Below are 24,241 nucleotides of genomic sequence, written 5' to 3'. Positions count from 1 at the left end.
TGTACAAAAGGGTATAATTATTAGCCAAAGAGAGTTTTGAGTTTATCATGCCAGTTTGGCATTCTCTTTATTTGTATCAAGATATATCCCATGCGCACTGGATCAATTTCAGAGAGTAACATTGGGTGACCATTCCTTGGCCCTTGGCAATTGAGCTATGGGGTCCTGCAGGCACCATCTTGTCCCCAGTGTTGTTTAACATCTACATGAAGTTGTTGGGAGTGATTATTAGGGGATTTGGAGCAAAATGCCATCAATGCACTGATGATACAAAGCTCTATCTTTCTGTGACATCTGAAACAAGATAGGCTGTGCAAGTCCTGGATCAGTGCCTAAACTCAGTAATGGGCAGGATGAGGGCCGATAAACTGAAGTTGAATCCTGACAAGGTTGAAGCCCTGCGGGTGAGTGGTTCCTGAGTCTGCCAGATAGGCTCATTGCCTGTTCTGGATGGGGTTGCACTCCCTCTGAAATATCAGATTTGTAGTTTGTGTGTAAGTAAAGAACTTCCATTAGCTGTGGCACTCTGGTTCAAGATAAATTTCTAGTACGAGTTCTTGTGTTGTGTGAATCCAGCCACGCTAACAAATCACAGTTTGTTAACTATAAACAACCCATAAAGAGAACCATGGATTGTTGTTGGGCTGTGGATTATGAAAAAGTCACTAATCTCTTTATTTGGGGGGAGGGTAAGTGGGGAAACCTATTTCTTTAGGCTTGACCATTTCATGGAGTGTTTTTGTGAAAGCACTGCAGGAGAAGGATGTTTGGGATTCATAAATTAAGCTGTGTGGATAAATATTTAAATATCTGCTACATTTATGAGCAGTTCAAAGCAAAACTCCTAAAAAACTGCAGAGTGTATTTTTAATGCACAGTTGTTTTCCTCCTATTTTGGAAAAACAGGCATTTTATATTTATGAATTAATAAATGTGATGGAATAATGTTCTACCATGCACCAGTCATGGTGGTAGAATACTGAATCCTTGCAAAAAATAAAAACAGGAGAAGAATGGAACAGGATGGGAGAAGAAAGAATATAAATAAAATTATGGTGACATGTAATTGTATATTGAGTAGTGAGATTAATAGGGTTAGGATTTTAAATGAGACATATTCTTTCAAAATCGTATTACTTGTACCAGGTAACATATTTAGACACAGGGAGACCTTGTTGGTCTAGTGAGTTCTAGATTTAGAAGGATACCCAAACGATGGCCTCCTGCCGCATGAGCCTGTGTGGCATTCAAATCGTCCTTTGAGGTCTTTATCTCTTCCCCCCTTCCCCTACTGTTAGAAGTAAGATGAGTGGTGACCAGAAAAGCAGTGCTTTTCCATTTGTGGTACCCTACCTTTGGGATGCTGGCTCCTGGTAGGATTACCTGCCACCATCCATATTGCCATTTTGGTGCTTAAGTCATTTATATTTTTCCAGGCGTTTTAGATAGACAGTTTATACTTTTATTATTTTAATGCTAGTATTTTATTTTCTCTGCTTTGGTTTTTCTTTCGTTCATTTTTGCTTTGGTTCTTGCTTTTGTTCTGTCTTTAATTGTATTCTTAAACATTCATATAAGATTCTTTTGAGAGTTATTTTTGCTGAAGAGCAATGCATACATTTTGTCTTTGGATGTATCTTTACTGATGTAGGTTAGGCAAGCGTGCAGCACAGCTCTTGGTACTTTCCCTAGCTCTTTGCTTACGTTCCTGCTCCTCCCTAGTATTGGCATCCAGTAGTGGCTGTGTCGCTTTTGCACTGTCCTTCCTGCAATCATCCGAATTAGGATGGGTGGAAGCTAGAAAGTTCCCTTTGGTAAAAAGGAGTAAATTTCAGGCCATTCCAGATTGCCCAGCAATGTCAAAACAGCAGACAGCTTTAGGCCATTGAACCCTCTAGCAACAAACTCTGCTTCTTTGTGTCTTTTCCTTTCTCTTATGTACCCATTTGATCATTGTGATGACCTCAACAGGACTGCCATTATGCGTGCAGTACACACACACACGCACACACACACTATGTGAATGTCTTCGCTCTGGCTACTGTTGCCTACTGAGATGGGTAGTGGCTGGAGAGGGAGCCTACTCAGTGGTGGCACCCTGCCTGCAAAAGTCTCCACAGAGAGACTTGTCTAACACCAAGTGTTGCGGTGCGGTGGCATGCAAGACCTTCTTATTTGCTCAAACTGTTATATTTAGGTTTCTTATTGCTTGCCCCCTTTTAAGCCAATTTACTAGCCCTGCTGGATCAAAGCCCTCTCTAGCCCAGCATTCTGTTTCCCGCAGTGGCCAATCAAATGCTCCTGGGAAGCCCATAAGCAGGACATGAGTGCAATAGTCATCTCCTGTTGGTATTCGGTGGCATCTTATAACTGTGATATTAAATCCCATTAATAAAAGCTGCTTTTGTTTATGTGCTCCAATGGTACAATTGATCCTGGATACACTTTTTTTGTATGAACTCTCCCACAGTGTCTTGGATATTGCCTGACCGTTCCTTGTGTCCTTGTAGCATCAGCTGTTCCAGATGAGCAGATGTCTGTGCACTGAGTTGGTGTGAGGAAGAAAACATTCTGTCCATTTATTGTTGAAGCAAGAATGCTGTCCTCTCTCTATAAAAAAATAAATAAATAAAAAATCCCAGGGTTACTAAAGCTATCCCCAATCTTCCTAGACATGCTAGGGCAGATGCATTAGGAGAGGGGAGATGTTTAAGTAACAGCGAGGAATAAATTTAGCAGCGAGATATTTAATTGGCAAAAGAGGATGGCAAAATAGCAAAAGGCAGGGCCAGCAGGAAGGAGGATTGATATAAAAGAAGGGGAAGGTTGTTCCTGAAGGTGTTGAAAGAAAGAAATGACAGGATCTGGCAGTGGCTTGAAAGAGAATGAAAGAAGGTTATTTCAAATTGTCATGTTTTGGAGACACGGAAAACAGTCACTTGGATAATGATGAAATGCCAAAGCAATGAGAGGGTGGAGAGAAGGTATAGGAGCCATATCCTTACTGTCCTCTAGTATGAGTGCTGATAAATATCACCTCTTTTGGAAGCATCCTGGACACTTGCATACTTGAAAGTGGGTTTCATGCAAATAGAAAGATGGAACAGCGTGACAAAATGTTTGGTGCCTTAATTGTTAGTTGCATACCGCTGTTGGAAGTGAATGAGGTTGTCTTGCTATTTGTTGTCCGTGCAGTTGATTCAGTGATGGCACAGATACGGTGACACGGCTTTGATGGCTAAACTACTGCAGAAATCCTCGCCTTCTTTACTCCTTTGCTTTTCAGACCTCTGTGGGAAGCTGTATGGAGTTACAACTGCATTTGGCTGTTCTTTTATACCTGAAATTGTATAACAGCTTCATTTTCTCTTCTTCTCTTCTCCCACTCCCGCAATGATGATAATGTTTAACAGACAGCTGAAGTAAATCATAGATTCATAGGAGCATCACAGATCATCAGCTAGCTTCTCTAGGCCTAAATCATACCTGACAGATGCTCATGCACTGTTTTTTTAAAACCTCCAGGGAAAGAGAATCCATATCTTCTCTGGTCAATTTTGTTCTCGTTAGGAAATACAGAACAAACCGTTCTTGTTTTTTAAAAGCATATCCATCTTATTTCTTTGCTCCAGTTAATTCATGTTGTCTCTTCTTTATAGCAGCCTTTTAGATTCTATAAGGGCCACTTTAAAGAAATTGTTAAATATGGACTTGTAGTTTTAAAACCAGCAGTTGAAGGTGATGGTCTTTTCAAAGGATGCCTTACAGATAAATTCAAGTCCTCCTCTTTAGGTGTGCTGGGCATAGGGAGTGGGGAAGACATATGGTTATTTGTCAGATAGTTCCTTAAAATCTTTTAAACCATAAGGTCTTGTGGCAAAGACAAATAGTAGATCATTATTATGTATCTGTTGCAGATAAATCAGAATGTGGAGATCCAGAGGGGGCGCTTGCGCGACGACATCAAAGAGTATAAATTCCGAGAAGCTCGTATGCTGCAAGATTACACTGAACTTGAGGAGGAGAACATCTGCCTTCAGAAACAAGTGTCTGTTCTAAAACAGAATCAGGTGAGTGTTGGAATCTCTTGCTTTCAGAGGCAGAACACTTGATGTCGGAGATGGTTATAGAAGTGCTAGCCCTGATGGTTGCGTGCTATCTCCAGTATTGGAGGCAGTTTCTGGGGAACATGGGTGGGAGGGTGTTGTTGCACCATGTCCTGCTTGTTCATCCCTGGCCGATGGCTGGTTGGCCACTGTGTGAACAGAGTGCTGGACTAGATGGACCCGTGGTCTGATCCAGCATCAGGGCACTTCTTATGTTCTTACGTTCTTAAGTGGAAAGCTTCTCTTTTGCTTCCAGTGCCAGTCCAGAAAATCCCATGATTGGCTTTTTTAAAAAAGCCATTATGATACCACTGTTCAATGATATAGGGTGGTTTTCCACAACCTGGTGCCCTCCAAATGCTTTGGATTACAACTCCCAGAATTCCTGACCATTAGCCATGCTGACTAGCTGGGACTGATGAAAGTTAGTCCAACATATCTGTAGGGCATTACATTGAGGAAGGCTACTATTAGAGATGAATCTCTTTTGACTTTATCTTTGCCTGTTTCACTTCGCAATACAAGCAACCTTAATGACACTGCAGGCAACCTTAATAGAGTTTGTAGAGGGGTAGTCATATTAGTCTATAGCAGCAAGACAACACTAAGCCTTGTGGTACCTTAAAGACTAACAAATGCATTACAACAGAAGCTTTTGTAGACCAGAGTCAGCTTCATCAGATGCAAGAAGTGTTATCTTCAGTTGGCAGGTACTTGATGTGGGGTCTTTTGGATGTGTGATTAGATATGTTAGTTTCATGTCAGTTTTCACCTTATGCAGAATAGAAGTTGACCTGAAATTTGATATGTCCCAGGTCTGAGCCCTTCCTGCTCAGTCTTCAAGTAAATAAGCTTTATTATGCTAATCAACAGTCCATCAGCAATTCAGGTTACAGTCTTGGTCGTCTTCTGACAACCCAATCTGAAAGATCCCTGATTAAGCTGACACAACTCTAATAGCCTATCTAAAGACCTCTTTTAAGGGTGCACTGTAGTAGAAGAGACAGTTGTGGCCATTCTGACACTAGTCTACAGCACAGGCCCTGAAAGGCTTTCTCAGTCCTGCCCCCAGGGAGGTTCTTCCCTTAGAGATATCCTATGATGGGCGAACCTGATAGAACGCCTTACTTCCTTATGCTGCTCCTGCCTCTTGGCTTTACAACTGATCCATGGATCTGCAATGCTTACCTCCCCCTCCCTGCTAGAGTTGCTGAATTCCCACAGAATGAGAAGTTATCGTTGGGCTTTAATTTAACTGATTAGACTGTCCTTGGGAACATTTTTCCTGTCTCTTGTCTCCTTGAGCTCCTTAAAGCTTGGGTTCCTCCCTTCGTCCTCTGACTGAATCCACTTCAACGGTCTCTGCAGGGCCCTGACAATATCCATGTTCAAAAGTGACATGTCTATAACAAGTTAATCTAAAATAATTCTGATAGAGAGATCTTAGGTTAGGTAAGACAGGTCATAATTAAGAGTACAGTGTTTTAAGAGGAAGGTAAAGGTGAGGTAACAACCTTTTCCTGTAAAATATATTGTTATCTTTGTGGTAACCTATGAACAACTCTTGACTTTCTTGGTCTCATATTTACAGGTAATTTTGGAACATTTTACTACTTTCTCTTTAACCTTTTCCCATTGGGCATTTTAGTGACACTTTTTATGTCGTAGGTGGAATTTGAAGGGCTGAAACATGAAATCAAGAGGCTTGAAGAAGTTACTGAATTCCTCAACAGCCAGCTAGAAGATGCCATTAGGTTAAAAGAGATATCTGAACGCCAGCTTGAGGAGGCCTTAGAAACCCTGAAGACAGAACGTGAACAGAAGAATAACCTCCGGAAGGAGCTGTCTCATTATATGAACATCAATGATTCCATGTATACCAGCCATTTGAACATCTCTTTGGATGGACTGAAGTTCAGTGATGAAACCACAGAGCCCAATAATGATGAAATCGTGAATGGCTTTGAACAGAACTGCCTGAGTAAAATCAACAATGGCAATAATAAAGCATCCAACACACCCAAGAAAAATGAGAGCTTCCCTCCAGCCCCTAGTCTTGTATCTGATCTCTTAAGTGAGCTGAATATATCTGAAATTCAGAAGCTGAAACAGCAGCTTATGCAGGTAAATGTTTGTTACCCATATGTTTACATTAGTGTCCTGAAATTAAGAGTTTAGCAAGATCTGTGCTACTTTTGGATTCTGTTTTGTTACAGGGAGCTTTTTATTGCTACAGTGATATAGCAATACGAATTTGAATTTATCTTTGCAATAGTTGTCTCAGGCAAATTTGTAACATTCACTCTGTATTAGAAATGACAAAGATACCAAGTTATAAACAAATTGACATGCTGAGTTCCCAAAAAAGGTGGATGTAAGAGAGGGAATTAATTTTAGTAATTTCCTTTGAGTGCTAGACCATTCTTGGGCACTGCCTTTGCCATGTGAGCTGACGTCCCCTCACATTTTATAGACTTCTTTACACAAAGGGCCTATTCAGACAACACACTAAGCCATGATTCGGCTGCTAACCCTTTTGCAGCAAATGGTTAGTGAGTGTGTTTAAACCGTGGTTATGTAGCCACCATGGTTAGGAATGGTTCACACGACATGCTAAGCCATAATGTTTAGCTCAGAATGCTTAACCACCATGGCTTAAAGTGTCGTCTGAATTGGGTCAAAGCATTGTTTCAGTCACAACAAAGTTTAAATAACCTGTTAAAATTTGAAGTCCTGTTTTTGTCCCAAGTTCTGTAGAATCCCATGGACAGCAGTGATGTCAAATTTTGTCAGATATTGAACTTGTACAGCAACGTATGCATGTAAAATTGATTATTTCTCTTCTGATTTGACTTTTTCTGTTCTTAAAGTACTATTTTAAGGAAAGAAAATGTTCTTAAATTTCAGCACATGAACATGTGCTTTTGCATATTTTAATTGGGTATATGCTGATGGAATAGAAAGGGGGATAATTCTGTACATATTTGTATGAGGAACTCTGTGAATGGACCTAAAGGGCCAGTTTGCATGCCACAACAATTCATAACTGTTTAACTTATGAAGTGTTGGGGTCGTATGTGAGTGAGCACACTGCATTCCACCTGCTCACCACTTCCACTTTGGGAAACAACTCAGGAGTACTCCATTCCTGGGATGTTAGTTGTGCTCCAGAGTTTTAACACAACAGCAAACCATGGATTAAAATTTTGGATTATGTAACCCTCAGCAATCCAGAGTGTTGGGTTCTAACATCACAACTAACGACTGGGGTGTTCCTGGGTTGTTTCCCAGAGTGGATGCAAAATAAAAGTGGTGAGTGGGCAGGAGGCAGGGTACTCACATGCAGCTCTGACAATTCATGGGTTAAATAACCCATGAATTGTCATTATGTAAGAAGCAGATCAATGAGGTTGTCTTAGTCATAAAAAGGATGAGTGACACATATTTAGCTTTTTCTTCTCCCCCCCCCCTCTTTTTTGCACTCAACAAAACACAGTTCCATTGGTGGGTCCCCTTCATAAATAATTTAGAAACCAGCTCTATAAAACCATAGAGGCCCTGTTCAGATAACATGCAAAGCCATGGTGGTTAAGCCTTTTGAGCTAAACATTATGGGTTAGTGTGCCATGTGAACCATGACTTAGCATAATCACAGCTTAAACATACTGCCTAACTATTTGCTGCCTAACCATTGCTTAGCATGTTGTCTGAACAGATCCACAACATTTTTCAGGCTACAGTGAGGATAGTACTTTAATGTTTGTTTTATGTGTGTGTGTATTTAAATATGGAGCTGGTAGTTTAGGGCAGCATTATTAACTTATTTTTAGAACACAAATTTCTTGGGCACTGTAATGGACAATAGATTTTCTTCTGACCTCAATTGTATTGTTGTAGGTTGGTTTAAACTAGATGAGCAAAGCACAGAAATATTTGAGGAGTCAGTGTATATGGGCATAGAGCTTACTTTCTAAAGAGACTTCTTATTTCTGTTTCCATAAATAGTGCGTGTAAGTGTTCAAGCTTGTTTTGACCCATTCACTCTTTTCCTTTAGGACTTATAGGGTGCTGCCTAGGTGCTACTCTTAGATAGGCATAGACTAAGGATGGGCAACTTGTTGCCCTCCATATATTTTGGCTCACAGTTTCCATCAGCTCTAGCCAGCATAGCCAATGGTGAAGGATGATGGGAATAGTAGGTTAAAATATCTGGAGAGCCAGAAGTTGCTCATCCTAGAGAAGCCTGAGGCTGGAATTGAGTCTGAAGAATCAATGACCAGAGTTTAATGCAGTTTGCATTATGTTTTGCAGCCAGCTATGGATCCATCATCTATGGAAAACATAGCTACCTGCAAAAATTAATGTGAATTACATGATACCTTAGTCATCAACATTTTGTGAATGCACTTATAGCCCCAGGTCTGAGCTTTGCTAAGAATAATAGCAGCTGATCTCTTTGGCCATGTGTCAATGCAGAACACAACTAGCTGAAAAAAATAATGTGAATTATACCCAGTCAGACCAATGGTCAACCTACAGTATGCCAGTACTTCTCTGGAATTAGCTGATCATAGTTTTAGGCAGATATCTGTCTCCTTTGCCCATGTTATGTGAGATCCTTTAACTACTGTGCTCTACTGATAACCTATGGACCCTTTATGTCAGCTGTTAAATCAGATGTACATTCAGAAAGGTCAACATTAATTTTTACTCATTATAGATGGAAAGGGAAAAAATGAATTTGTTGTCTACACTCCAAGAGTCTCAAAAGCAACTGGAGAACACCCGGGGGGCACTTTCTGAGCAGCATGAGAAAGTTGGAAGACTCACAGAGAACCTCAATGCCATGAAAAAGCTCCAGGTCAGCAAGGAACGTCAGTCTGCACTTGACAATGAAAAGGAACGAGACAGTCATGAAGATGGAGATTATTATGAGGTTGACATCAATGGCCCAGAGATTCTGGAATGCAAGTATAAAGTGGCTGTGGCAGAGATCAGCGACTTAAAAGAAGAGCTTAAAGGCCTTAAGGCCAAATATGAAGAGTGTGACTCGAAGTATGAAGACGAGAAGAACAGGTATGAAACAGAGACTCAAGCTCTGACAGAAAAGATCACCTCCTTGGAAAAATCTAGTAGGCAAGATAGGGAACAAGTAGTCAGATTGGAGAAGGAACTCAAGAAAGTCAGTGATGTTGCCGGGGAAACGCAAGGCAGCCTTAGCGTAGCCCAGGATGAACTGGTCACCTTCAGCGAGGAGTTAGCCAACTTGTACCATCATGTCTGTATGTGCAACAATGAAACTCCAAACAGGGTGATGCTGGATTACTACAAAGAGGGCAAAGGAGGACGCACCAGTCCAGAGGGTAAAGGCCGCAGATCGCCAATCCTGCTCTCTAAAGGCTTGTTGTCTATAGACTTAGGAAAATCAGAGAATGGGAGTGGTGACAGTAGTCCTTCACCAGTTTCATCTCTCCCGTCACCAGTATCTGATCCCCGGAAAGAACCCATGAACATTTACAACCTGATTGCCATAATCCGCGACCAGATCAAGCATCTGCAGGCAGCTGTAGACAGAACAACAGAGCTGTCTCGGCAGCGAGTGACTACCCAAGAACTTGGGCCAGTAGTGGACAAAGACAAAGAGGCTCTTATGGAGGAAATCTTGAAGCTGAAGTCTCTGCTAAGCACCAAAAGGGAGCAGATAGCCACTCTCAGGACTGTATTAAAGGCCAATAAACAGGTGGGCCTGTGTGTGTGTGTGTGTATGTGTGTGTGAATAAGAGAGAGCTGTAATTTTACACTGGTCTTGCATTGTTAAACAAAAGGGATTCCTTGATGATTCAGTAGGCATTAATCTGAAGCAAACTATTACTGTAGTCATAGAAACATAGAATAGCAGAGTTGGAAGGGGCCTACAAGGCCATCGAGTCCAACCCCCTGCTCAATGCAGGAATCCACCCTAAAGCATCCCTGACAGATGGTTGTCCAGATGCCTCTTGAATGCCTCTAGTGTGGGAGAGCCCACACTCTGTTTTGAACTCCTGATTAAGCTTCAGAGTTTCATGACAAAAGCTGAGTGGTTCTAGGATGCCTAGTGCTTAACCTTTTTGTTTCTTACTTAGATTTATGTAGATATATGGGAAGAATATTCTCAAACGCAATTATGTGATTTATTTAATTGTCCCATGGAATTGACTCTATTGCCAAGTCATTGTTTTGATATGTAAACAGATTAAATCCCTCTTTACCCAACTATTTCATGAAAAGTTCCATTAACTGTGAACATTTTCTTTTGTTCTTCTTGTGAACGATAAGACGGCAGAGGTTGCCCTTGCCAACTTGAAAAGCAAGTATGAAAATGAAAAGGCTATGGTTACAGAGACGATGATGAAGCTGCGAAATGAACTGAAGGCTTTAAAAGAAGATGCTGCTACCTTCTCTTCCCTGAGGGCCATGTTTGCTACCAGGTAAAATACACTGACAATTCTATACAATGTTATTTATTTATTTATTTATTTATTACATTTCTATACCGCCCAATAGCCGAAGCTCTCTGGGCGGTTCACAATATGGTTTCAGAAGAAAGAAACAGAACTTACTTGCTACAGTATCAACTTTTGGAAATATAAATTAATTATTATTATTATTATTATTATTATTATTATTATTATTATTATTTATTTATATAGCACCATTAATGTACATGGAGCTTACTTGATAAGTGGTGTGTGTGTGTGTGTGTGTGTGTGAGAGAGAGAGAGAGAGAGAGAGAGAGAGATTATTTTCCATAGTGACATCCTTTTTTTTCTGGTTCACAGAAAAATATAAGACATTCTCTTTAACTACCTGTATTCTCATTCTCATTCTCTCTCTCTCTCACTCACAGACACACACACACACACACACACACCATCATCATCATCATCAAAGCAGAAAGGCATCATTAATGGCAATGGGTATGACTTGGGTTTATGAAACTATAAAATGAGAATTAAGAGCATTATAAAGGTGAGGCTGTAATTCAACAGTGATTAATCACAGGCAAAATTTGGTAATAGTGGCAAGTGTGAAGATATGAACAGACTTGTACCTGCCTTACCATTCAGTTTAATAGTTCAATCACTGTACCACAATGTTTGTTTCTCGTATTCATAGATGTGATGTTGCTGGAGGACACAGTTAAATATTACATGCCATAAAAGGTGGCGTGTGTTTTACCTGCAACTTGTAAATCATCATCTATCACATGTTTCCTTTTTAAAATCAAAATTGCTGAGGACAAGTATTCTGGGAACAGGGAAGAACATTTTGGCATATGCGTTTCAGCTGAAAAATCTTTGAGGAAGCTGCTGTGAAGAAATTATTCTGGAAATGTAATTTGCAATAGGTAGGAACAATAAGAGCTAACGTGACACCTGGGATGGGAGAAACCAATGACAGGAATATATTGCCAAATGCCAAAGGGACCAGACAGATGTTGGTTATGACAACCATTTGATATAGCTTGATAGTCTGTATGTCTGACTCACATAATTTTCACAAGCCACATGCGGGTGGGGAGAGAGCTGAATGAACCTTGAAGGGCATGGCTTGCATCTTTTTCTCATTCTGGCATGGAAAGTTCTTCCGTGGGGCTGTGGTTCATCTTGACAGCATTTCATAGAATAAGGTTGTAGCATATATGTAGAAGCCCTGCTCTGCTGCCCTCTCTTTAGTTTGTCATATTTCAAGAAAGGATTAGAACACACCTCTAGTTAAAACAGGAAAGGTGGCAGTCTTCAGGGAAATTTGAAGAATGACTATGTGGTCATTATGAATACTTTGGAAAAACTAAAATGCAACCTACAGAGTGCTCTTTTTTATCTTTTTGTGACTCTTTAATATAGCGCGGAGAATACGTGGTCCTCCAGATGTTGTTGGTCTGCAGCTCTCATCAGCACTAGCTACATACCCAACAGTGAGAGATCATGGGAGTTGTAGTCTTAAAAAACATCAGGTGGGGCCCACACTTTCTCCACCCCTGTTTTAACAGATGCTACATAAATTCTTTTTAAAGGCTAGATTGGTTTTTCACAATCAGTCTGACAATGTAAGAGCCCTGCTGGATCAAACTAAAGCTCTATTTAGTCCTGTATCGTGTTTCATGCAGTGGCCAAGCAGCTGCCCATGCAAAACCCATTAAGTAGGACATGAGTGCAATAGCACCCACCTACTTGTGTTCTGCAGTATCTTTTCCAGCTCCGCAATATCCTTTTTGAGGTGCAGTGACCATAACAGCACACAGTGTTTCATGTACAACCAATTCTTGAATCTGAGTTTGTGTCAGCCTCACAGAATCAAAACTTTTAATGCTGAAATAGAAAAGTCAAATTCCAGAAGCTAACATTTTTGTTTCAACTAGTTCGGCCTGAATTATTAGGATTTCATCCGTGTTGATTCTTAAATTGTGGTGGCTTTTTTTTACTTTCAGTCCAAAAATTAGTAGTTCTTGAAAATCAAATGTCCCTATTGTTGCATGTCTATACTGTGCTTTTGTTTGAGTATAAAATGTAAAGTGTTGGTTTTTAGAGCACATTTCTGTTGCAAGGGGGAAGGTTTTGTTTCCTGGCGTGTCGGTCTTTGTTTTCCTCATGCAGCTTTGCTAGCTGAATTGTTGAGGTAAACCTGGAACATTTTTTTCTCTTGCTGCACTCAGGAATAGAACATGAATGTCTGGAATGCATTCAGAACCTTGTAGCACTGCATTCTTAGCAATACAGTGCCCTATCCACACCCTGCAGCTCTCAATTCCGAGTAAAAATGTGTCAGAAAAGTTACTAGCCTGATTGAGGTTTTTTAATAGCTTGGTAAGGGTTACTAGCCTTTCAGCAAACTAGTAAGCTAAAGCCTTCTGCCAAGTGGCTGGTGGAGAAAAGACAGACTTTGTCCAGTAGCCTGCTACATTTCCTTGCTGGTGATGGAGAAAAGAGCTTGTCTTCCTCCACAGCTAGCAGAGAGACCATGCAGGCTGGTGGTGGAGGAGGGCCATTCCCCACCCCCTTCCACCCCAGTCATTCTCCTGGTATTCCTGGTTGCCTCTGGCAACCCAGCAAGTTGTTAAATACATGGCTGCATTAACTTGTTTTGTCTTTGGAATTGACAGCTGATAGATTTATTTTTTTTAAATAGCGGGTAGAATTTCTGGTTAAAGAATAATTGCTATTTAGTGCAGGGTTATCTAGCCCTCGTGCTAAGAGGAATAGTTGATAGAGCAAATCAGAAACAGAAATTCACAGCTCCCATGACCGTAATATTGAATGTGTGTGGGACTTTGTGCTGTGTAGTCGCAGGTCTTCTGCCTCCCTTTTCCTTGATCTGGTTTGTAGCTTGAATTCCCACCACTACTAAGGTATTTTTCCACTTATGCGTAAATTTTCGGATTTTGCTATGGTTCTGTTTCTAGTGTAGAATAACACATAATGTGATGCAAGTTGATCAGCCTAATCTACCTCCCAGGGTTATTGTGAGGGTAAAATGGGGGGGGGGGGAGGAGCATCATGTGTGCCACCTTGGGCTCCTTGGAGGAAAGGTGGGACCTGTTCCTCATTAAACATGGGTCTCTTGCTAGAACTCCTTCACATCACATCCATGTTTCCCCAGCCAGGTTAAGCTCCTTGGCAGGGTTGGAGGATTCTGTGGGAGATGGCCAACCTTTCCAATCTCCATTGGACAAAGACTCATTCAGACTCCCTCCTTCCGTGTCCACCCCTTTTAGCAGTGGGAGGGGAAGCCAGGCACTTGAGCTAAAGTCCTGAACAATTCACCAGTCAAAGCAGATTTCTAAAATAAGATGATGAAGATGAAGATGAAGATGATTTCTTTGCTGCCATTCAGGGCAGAGGCCCTCACATGGCAGCTTACAACAACAGTTTATTTGGCTTACAGCAGCTTATTTGGGAGAGGGATTCAGAGAAACATAAGGAAAATACAGAATTCCAGACAGTCCTTAAAAAAAAAAGGGAAGTGATCTACCTAATACATTTAGTAGGCTAAAGGCAATCCACTGTGAGGAAAATGGACTGGAATTCTGAACAATAGACCTTCTAGAGGGTAGATGAAGAATTTCACTTCTACAGTTTGGTGAAGACAGGGTGAAGGGAAATAACTTGCCCAAATCAACTCTGTCCAATGACAGAAGATTTTCCCATAGCTATGTAGGGTGGCATTAATGAAAATAGGTTAAGATGCACATCAAAGTTAACAGAAAGAGCAAAGGGAAGGGAAGAAAGGGTGGGGATCTTTTCCAGGTTCTATGGAGGAGACTACTTCTGTCCCTTTGTGATGTCCTTCAATCCGTTGGAGAATTCCTACCCCTCTCATTACCCAGGCATTTTACAGAGTCATTTGGTAAACCAAATTAGATTGGGTATTTCTCCAGCTTCACCACTGAGACCAGATCCTTTCTGAAACATCCAAAGAAGCAGTTACTACCATCAACTACTGTCATCCTAAGTAAGAACTCTGCCAACTTCCAACCTCTATCAGCCCAACTCTAGGTTGTCTATAGAATTGTCGATAGAATTTGCCATTGCTTGGCTGAGAGAACCAAGGCAATAATGCTGGACAGGGCAGGATTATTTAGAATCCACACAGATTAGAACACATCCATATAATAGCCCCAAAGTTAGGTTTACTAACAAACAGGGCTTCAAGAAAACTGCTTACCACAGTAGGTGTGTCACTGCCCATTTCTGAGGGTAACAAATGGCCAACCTTCCTCCTGATTTTGAAGCTGCAGGACCCAGCAATGCACACTTCCCACCCACTTTTCTGGTGGAAGATCCTGGGGGAGTGTGGGATGCTGCTCCTGAAGGTGCATGTGGTGCCTTCAGGCAGCAGCACTCAAAGGCCCAGATGGAACTAGGGGGAGTGAAGATGGGGGAGGCAGACTGTCTACAATTTTTGTCTTGACTGTGGCCAACAAGGCCATTAATTGTGGATCTCTGTTAACAAAACACACAGAACATAGACAAAGAGAGAAAATGTTGGTTCAAGTATTTAATGCTCTTAAAACAGGCAGGTAGGTCATAACTTGCACGATATCAGGAACCCTAGGAAGAGGCGATAGTTGATTCAGAAATCACATGCCTCTGTCTGCCATTCTGGCAGAAGATGTGGCTGGAAACCAGGGAGTATAGCTTCTTCGAACTCCAGACTGAAGATGCTTAATGAAAACTAGGTTGTACATTTATAGGACTATGTCTGTGAAATCTGCACGGTGGCATGGCCTTTAGGCTATCAGTCAGGGGTGAAACAAAGGTCAACAAAGTTTAACCAGTGTTGCAAGATGCACTTTTGCCCCTTAAGATGGAAAGCAGGTAGGTCTGGATGAAAGAAAAAGTGAGATGCAGACTTGCAAATTATCTATAATTTATCCAAACATAGGCAGCTTGGCACCTGGGAGCAGCAGAGTGCTCTCGGACACTTTCTTTGCCATTCACCAAGGTGCCCTACCCTTCTGTGTCTTTTAAAAAAACAAAATTTCTCACTGGCAGCTGGTATCACTTCAAATCAAAGTGAGGGCCTCTAGCTACACCCATTTTCTTTTCCCATTAAAGCCTCTGGGCCATATGTGGGGCTCAGAGACATTCTTGGGAAATGTAGATAGCAGGTGGCTTCTGGCCAATGCTTTCATCTGCAGTGTGCCCGTTTTATGGTGGTGCTCAGGACAGTTTCTCGGATTACCAAATGTGCCCACGGGCCCAAAAGCCTGCCTACCCTGATTTAATCTGTTGCATCCCCTAACTCCCTGTGACACCCTGCTTGGCATGACACTTTCCAAGCAGGAATCCTGGGACTAGGAGATCAGCACATATACTCTCTACATGATAATCAGGCTGGCTGCTGATGGTGCCAGAGAGGTAATTTAATCTTAAAACAGCAGAGGTTTCAAAAGATGCAATATTAAACATGGTACTCTTATCTAAAAATGAAAGGGGTGTTTCTCCATAAGGCTACAATCAGAGCAAAGATGGAATCAGCTGTTTGTGCACCCAGTTCTGTAAGCAAGATATACTGTATTGGTATATGATCCAATGCAGAACTCTTAGAGTCACAAATAGGACTATATGTGCTGTTTTAATTGCTATTCCTTTACTTTGTCCACCTTTTGAATAACAAAAACAAGCCAGAATTACAGATGAGGTTTGTTTTGGAGTGACAGGCCAGGATTCTTAGTTCAGATGACAAGTCAGTACAATTTCAAAATCTAAATATATGAATAGCAACTACAGTAGACTTCCCAGAAAGTACCCCTCTCCTCCTCTTTCACATCCATAAGGAAGACACTGAAAGCTTTTTCTGGCTGATATGGTTGGCTTCCCTGGTCAATCTGTGGGATGCGCAAATGACCCTGGTAGTTGGCACGTACGGTTCCATGGCATATACCCTGTAAGTAAGAGCAATGTAACAATGCAGAAATCGTGCCTCCTTTTTTTTAAAATCAATTTTTGTTGTGAATTATTAAACAAAATAAAAACTGTAAAATAATTTTAAAAACAATTTTAAAAATAGACATATACAACTACATACTTCAAAAGACTCAGTTTCAAATATCACAAATTCTAAATGAAAAAAGAAACAAAATAGGAAATGGCTTGAGTGCAGAGGGAGAAACTCCTGCTTAGCCCAGAGTTGGATGTGAGGCGGCAACCCCTAACTTCCTTAATCTCAATGCCTCTGGGCCTTGTCCCCAACATACACATCAGGGGCAACAGACAGAGGTATTGGGAAGAAGAAAGTCATCTGCGGCTGCCTCAGGTCTAGCCACAAAAGACAAGGAGGGAGGAATGAGGAGTGGGAAATCATTTCCGCTGTCCCCCATTATGTGTGAATCAAAGCCCAGCCACTTTCTCAGCTGAACTACCTCACATAAAATGAATGGGGGACTTCATGGTTAGAGGGGTGCTTATCTCACAACATTCCTGACAAGATTCAGTTCCTTTGTGTGTGTATGTGTATGTCTATGAGTATGAGGTTCATCTGCTGAAAGCCCACTCCAATGCAAAAAGAAAAGTAGCATATATTACACATTACTGTTTTGGGTATATTGGATGCCACAGCATCTGTTTAATAAAGGTTTGTCCAAATCTACTAATCGTTGGAAGTGTCACACAGCTAATGCTTCTTTTGTTCATATGTTCTGGAAATGTCCAATAATCATTGCCTTTTGGGAGGAAATTATCAGACCCATAAATTTTGTATTCGAAACCTCTTTCATATTTTTGGATGTACATGTCATCTTAAACTACGTACCGGCTTCTGGGAAAATAACACATGATCAACATAAATGGATTTTTCACACCTTTTTGACCCCCAAAAGAATCATTCTACAACACTGGAAAGTTAAAACCACACTCCCTATAATGCAATGGATTGAAACATTAGAAAGAGTGGCATACAGGTGTTATTTAAGACTGTTCAACTCAAAATTATGCCCCCTATGAAAAGCGTACATCTCCTTAAGCCAGATGGACATATCAGTCTTGGAGCTGATTAGTTTTGACTACTTCTGTAGGTCTTGCAGGCTATATACTTGCACAATCAGTATAATATGTAACCCAAGAACTCATGGCTCTCAATTATAGCGAGATCGGTTTTGCCCCTTCAGAGACCCCAGAAGCTGCTGCAGATGAGATCAGTGCACTCTCTTGACATATGAGTTTTGATGCTCATGCGAGCAGATTGATCTTGTGAGTTTTAGAATTGAATAAAAGTAATATGTGAACCAGCTCTTGGATGCCAGTAGTCAAAACTCTGTTGCATTAAAAAAAACCCGGCTTTTTTCATTGCAGGTGTGATGAATATGTCACCCAGTTGGATGAAATGCAACGCCAGCTTGCTGCAGCTGAAGATGAGAAGAAGACGCTGAACTCATTGCTTCGTATGGCCATTCAGCAAAAGTTGGCTTTGACCCAGCGCCTTGAGCATCTTGAGCTGGACCACGAGCAGTCCAAAAGGGTGCGCACAAAATCTGCTTCCAAACCCAAGAGTAGTAACCCCAGCGTAAGTCATATACGATCGTGTGGAGACAGGTCTGAAGGGTCCGTTCTTAATAACCAGGTGTTTTGCAGTGAGAAATATAAGATCTATTGTGATTAAGAAGGCAAATAGGAGGCCATAAATATGCTTCTGATGTTTGTGCTGTTGAATGTCAGCATAAATCCCCACTATATTAATGTTGCAGTGATGAGTGGATTTGTACTAGTATGTTGTTAAACCATGTAATACAGCCTGTATTATAGTGGTCATAACTGTAACTGATTCACAGGCATGGGGAGGGGGATGCTGTTACCAAGTTAATGGTGGAAAAGCGATCAGCTTTTTCCACAGTGAGTGACTTTGGTTTTGCTGTTTATGGGTAAGTGTTAAAGGTGCATGCCAGGTATATCACACCTGGTGTTACTAACTGTAGCTTGTATAGCACAAATGTGATCCTTTCCCCTGGGTTACGAGCATTCTTTAAGTAATGGAGATAACTTTACTGGCAAAAGCATCTCCTTTTTTAATATGATGGAGAAGTGGTGAAATGTAACACTTAAAATTAGGTGTATAGTATGAGTATTAAGAAACGATGTTTAAAACCAGAACCAAATCTAAATTCAAGCTGCTGTGGCAGTGGGTTGCGGTCATTATCACCACTTACCTAGTTCCAAAAGCTTTCTTATAAGCTGTAAAAGCTGGGACAGCCCAGCCTAGTAGGAAGGATACCTTTTGAAACCCTCTGGTTCCCTCTGTGGCTTGAGGGTTAATTTACAGAAAATTGCACACTTAAAAAAAGGAAAGAGATATGCAATACTGTTCTGGAATAAAACTTCATGCTAAAAAACAAATAACAAAATTAGGATCTCAATGCTTCAGAACAGTTATGTTGTGGAATGCTACCATATACTACAAAGATTTCTGTAGTATCATGTTGTTGCTTCTATGCCAGGAAGATGTATTATGCTTGGGCTTCATCTAGCCCATTTAAACTCATTTTAATCTCCTTGATTTCAGTGAGAAAGTTAAACAATGCTTAACTCTCTTCCATTGCAATCAATGGGATTTTAAAGTGATCGAGATCATGTCCATTATTACTATATCTGCACAGTATATGTATAGAGAATTAATAGTATGTTCTAGTATTGTCAAGTTGCAATCCAGTTCTCCTTAACTGTCAGTATTAAGGCTTAATAGGATAGTATTGCAGAGCTCTGAGTTTTGTTTAAGTAAAAAATAATAATTGCATTTCTTATGCAAGCACACATTTCACAGGGCTCTACATTCTAGGCACCAGAAATTAAATAATCATTTATTCTTGCGAATAATTATGAGGTAGGTTAGGATATATGTATTAATCTATAAAAAGATACTCGTCTGCTATTGAACTTCTAAGGGGCCTTTTTAGCCACTTAATTTCAATACATCAGATAATTTTTTAAAAGTGTACTTCATAATTGGTGCCTATAGAAAAAGTAATGATTCCAGACTGGAGGAAAAAAATGTTGCTTTTAAAATTGTGGTAAATTTAAGGAGCACAATAAGGCACATTTTTTTAAAAAAACAAAAAACAAAAGAATTCAAAAGTGCCTAGCCTCAAACTTTATTTTAATGTAAAGCCCTGTTCATTTTGTACTCTTTTCAAATAACTTTGTATGCTTAGAATATTACTAAGAAGTAATACAGGACTGCACAGCTGTGTCTGCTGATAGTGGTACAATTCTTTCCCCCCTAAAGCCATGCTAATAATAATCTTGGTGTTGTACTGCCTCATCTCACATTTCTTTTTAGAAGATCAGCAGTTTGCTTCCTCTGTATTGCCGCTCTGCCTATAAAGTAGTTAGGAGATATAGCAATGTTACTGTAAGGTAATAAAAGGGGTGAGGCCTGCTTTCCTAGCAAAGGCAAGTCGACTCGTGTTTGAACCTCTCAAAAGATTAGGAGGAAAAGCAAACAAATAAGAAATGAAAACAAACTGCAAAATGAGATTGTAAAGAAAAGTTCTGTCATCTGGAAATTAGATAGTTTAAGTCCTATGTGCTGATGTATAAGCAGTGGTCCAGTTTAATGTATCAATGAAAATTTGGGAAACCTGAGAGGAAATTTCAAATAGATTGCCTAGGATCAGAATGGCAGGGCCTGTATGCCTCACGTTATTACTGCATTTGCAGGAAACACTGTATTCTCCTGAATTTGAGCTTTAATATTGCTATTTAGCAGGTTTGGATTTTTAGAAGCAGAACACCTTTTAACAATGTTCAACCCTGCTTTTCTCCTCTTTGATGCACAATAATCCAAAAGGCCTTTCTAACCCCTCTCCCGCTCTTTTTTACAAAATGTCTTGGACATAACCAGGCATTTAGAACACTAAGCTATTTTGCTCCATTGGAGGCAGCAATCATTTTTGCTTCCGTGTTGATGGGGAGCTGTTAATCACAGTTCTAAATGTATCTTTTTCTCTGGTGGTGCTTATAACGCGGAATACTCACAAGGGAAAAGGAAATGTTTAAGAAATCAATTGCATTGGCAAGTTTTCAAGTTAATTGAAATGAAATACGGAGGTTCAGTCTTGTGAGATGGCCAGTGTGTCAGTTCATATTGCTCAATAAAGGTTATATCCAGCTTGAGAGTTTTCAGCAGGCTTACTGATAGTTTCCATTGTTATCGCTACCATGATCAGAAAAGTCTTCAGTCCAGTGAGCCCTTGCACCATTTTAAGTTTGGGACATTCACAACAGCTGCGTTTAGAGGGTAGCGCACTGGAGCAGCCCAGCTGCACTTTTACATGTGTCAGTTCTATGTGTCCAATAGGTTTAAAATTCTGGTAGAAAGAGAAACCTGAGTTAATCCCCAGCGATGATTTGTTCATGTGTCAACTTGGATTATGTTTGGGTGGGTTTGCACCTGTTGGGTTATCAGCTTCCTAAAACTAACTATATCAGTGTCTCATATTGCTTTCATTGAGTCGGGATACAGCATGGAAAACTTACTAAGCCATCACCTACCTCTGCAAGCGGGACCTTTTCTTGAATGATTTCACTCTTCTCTGCATTGGCTGGCATGATACACTGACTGACCTGCATGTTTCTGGAGAGGCTACAGCTTCATTGATAACTTCTCTTGCATTCTCACTGCTGTTTACTTCTGCTTGAGCAGCATAGCTTGATTTCAGGACTTGTAAGGAACTTTTCTTCCTGCACAGCTTTTGCTAACAGAGCATTGTTTCAGATGCTTAAAAAGCACACATGAACTACATTGGCTTCTTTACCTTAGAAGACTAACAGATGCCCCTCAGCTGACTAATGTGTTATGGACCTCTTGCAGCACACCTTTGTGTGTGTTTTAAGTTTTCCTTTCTTGAATTGAAGAATGACCTTTTTTTTCTTCATTTCTAATGTTTTTGTTTTTCACTTTCCACTTTTCAGCTGTAGAGTAGTTCCTGGAGAAGGCCATTGCAACAAGGCAACTTCGTATCTTAGCCTGTGTCGTTATGGTTAGAAGTGGTGGTAGCCCGTTGCACAAAGAATGGAAACCACTGATAATGAACCTCTTTTTTTTCTTCTTAATTTTCAATATGCAAACTGCATTGTTTTTGTTTTTTCTCCTTTTCGGCATATTATGTCTGGATACAAAGAAATAAAGCTTTATCCTTTAAGTGCTGCTGCAGGAAGAAAACTTACAAATGCTGAAGAAGCCTACTTCATAATGTAATAATTGCCATGGTAGTTTATTATGGCTTACTTAGGAATGTTCAGATGGGTATTTTTTTCCCCCCTTATTTCATTATAGAGCATTCATTTTTTTAAAAAACAAACAACGGTCTGATTGTTTAAACCTGTGCACTTTTAATATTTTGATATTTACTTTAACGTCTTTTTATTCTGTTTGTAGAAGAGTTTATATTAAAGAAAAAATCCAGTGACTTATGCTAATAGTCTCTCTCCATTTTGGGCTTGTGCTTGATGTTTTCCCATTCACCTGTGGCAGAGTTTATACTATATTGTTTTGCTCTACGCTGTGTTTAGAAAAGAGCTTCAACACAAACCAGGAGTTCTGCTAAACTATATATGTGCTGTGCATCAGCAGCTTTTTCCCCCTTTCTTTTTTAATTATAAAATGTTAAGCTTTATCTGTTTTAATTTACTGATTTTTGACTGCCATGTTAATTGAAAAATCCAGGGTATTCAAATTCTGGGGTTTTTTTCATATTGTATTATTATTCTTAGGAATAGTTCAATGTAACAAGAAGAAAACTTGACTTGCTCTGGTTAAAACAGTTATAGGCACTTGAAAATAAATATTAGTGTTACCTATAAATTCCAGAATGTCTGGGTTTTAGGAAATTTTTATGGCGTATGATTGGTTAACAGAATTTTATACAACTATACCACTTAAATTCCAAATTGGAATTGTTTTTGTTACTACTTTGTTTTATTGTGCCAAATTGTGGTACATTTTAGAAAGACAAATTCTAAAGTTGTCAGTGCTAGGGTGTTCTATTTCAGCGCCTTTTTGTCATTTAATTGTTGCCAGTAGTGCCTTTCATAATTTTAAAGGGAGAAGCCTAGGCTAGCTTAGTCTGTCCAAGAAGAAAGGAACCATGGTTTTGAAACCTAGTAGTGATGTGGAGCAATAAGTGAAAAGTGAACTCCCCTATCGCACATTTTTTAATGGGTAAACCCTGCTATAGAGATGATATATGCGCAAATTGTAAAAAATTCTGTTAGTCAATGATACTCCATCATGCAAATTCAGGGGCATAGAAGAAAAACAAATGAACAAATGTTAAAACAAAACCCGAATACACTTTGTGAACCAAAATGGACTTTATGGAACAAAATAATAAGCAAGATGTATTAACACATTTGTGGTTGCAGTACAGAGGATGTTTTGGGAATATTGGTGTTCTGGTAGCTTTGTATGGTGGTGGATCCAGTTAACCATAGTATTGTTTGCAAATGTGAAAAAGAAAACCAAGACATTTAATATTTTTATCTTGCATGTTTTATCTAATCCATTGTGATTTCAGGAAACAGAAACTGAGATGTGCATCAACAAGATGCACCTGCTTGGTGCTATTTGTTGAGGCTAACTTTGAATTATTAAATTTGGTACTTCTGGGGGAGGAGAAACCACCTTCCTCTTTATTAAAAAAAAAAAAGGAGAGAGAGAGAGTGGAAATTGTAATAATAATGTCATGGGGAAAGGCTTTCTGTTTGCTGGAAGAAACTTTTATTATTCCTAGAAGGTGGGGACTTATATTTTCATCTTTTTGGTTCAGTATTGATTCATAAGTGATTACATTTAAAATTACATCTCTATGTGGGTATTTATTTGAAATGTCAAAGTACTGTATTATGTTTTTATGTGCATTACCTTTTAGTGGTGGATTGGTCTCCCATTTTATTGTCATATGCATGTACTCTTGCCAAGTAACCTTTACACAGACCTGGAAAAAAGAAGTTAATGTAATTGCGTAAAAGGAATAAGTGGAAATTGATTAAGGTACAACTATTCTGTTAAATTAATAATTTTAGGAGGTGTAGAGGACAAAAATGTTAATTCTAAATCAATCCAAAAAGAGCGCATGTTGTGTAGGAAAGCAATCTACCTGCGTAAAGGTAGTCACATTGGCAGTATCAATAAAGGAGAAAGAAGACATTCTGGCTGTTTGTTTCTGAATTATGTTACTTTTCTTTGCTAAAGCGTTCCAAGTCTTAACATACAAAACATGTTTTGTTCCCTCTTCAGGATGGTTTTACATAATATAACCATGATCCAACCAAAGTTACATCCCTTTATTTTCAATGGGAATGATTTCAGCATGTTTTAATCTGGAGGCCTGATCCACTCAGGGCCAAGTCAAAACAGATTCTGGGGTTACCAAGATGAAAAGAATGTGTAAAATAATGACATTCAGTTCATTGAATGCACCGTTGTAATATGGATGTGCAGAATAAAAGAATGAATGCAACAGAAAGCTTACATATGCCCCTCAATTGGTAGATCACAATCCCTTCAATGGGTGCTGGACTGGTTTCCTGGGTGCAAAGAGGGGTCATCCCAAGGACCCGCAGTCCCTGGACAGGTGGACTCCCTTCCTCCTCCCAAAGTGA

General features: G+C 39.9%; 1 protein-coding gene across 3 annotated transcripts in view; it reads left to right on the top strand.

The window, feature by feature from the left end:
- BICD2 (BICD cargo adaptor 2) overlaps positions 1 to 23,784 on the top strand; it is a 100,012-nt gene extending 76,228 nt beyond the window's left edge. The window contains exons 3-8 of one of the 3 annotated variants that reach the window (XM_063121269.1): positions 3,918 to 4,070; positions 5,775 to 6,230; positions 8,827 to 9,846; positions 10,422 to 10,573; positions 17,939 to 18,104; positions 21,551 to 23,784. In XM_063121269.1, the coding sequence (XP_062977339.1) occupies positions 3,918 to 4,070; positions 5,775 to 6,230; positions 8,827 to 9,846; positions 10,422 to 10,573; positions 17,939 to 18,104; positions 21,551 to 21,556 (1,953 nt within the window). In that variant the 3' untranslated portion in view covers positions 21,557 to 23,784. Of the gene's footprint in view, positions 1 to 3,917; positions 4,071 to 5,774; positions 6,231 to 8,826; positions 9,847 to 10,421; positions 10,574 to 17,938 lie in introns of all 3 variants that reach the window. The other 2 variants (XM_063121268.1, XM_063121267.1) reach the window with 2 other exon arrangements.
- The last annotated feature ends 457 nt before the right edge of the window (positions 23,785 to 24,241 follow it).

This window comes from Elgaria multicarinata, chromosome 3 (genome assembly GCF_023053635.1).
Source record: "Elgaria multicarinata webbii isolate HBS135686 ecotype San Diego chromosome 3, rElgMul1.1.pri, whole genome shotgun sequence".
Classification (NCBI taxonomy): Eukaryota; Metazoa; Chordata; class Lepidosauria; order Squamata; family Anguidae; genus Elgaria; species Elgaria multicarinata.
This window is presented reverse-complemented; position numbering and strand designations above follow the sequence as displayed.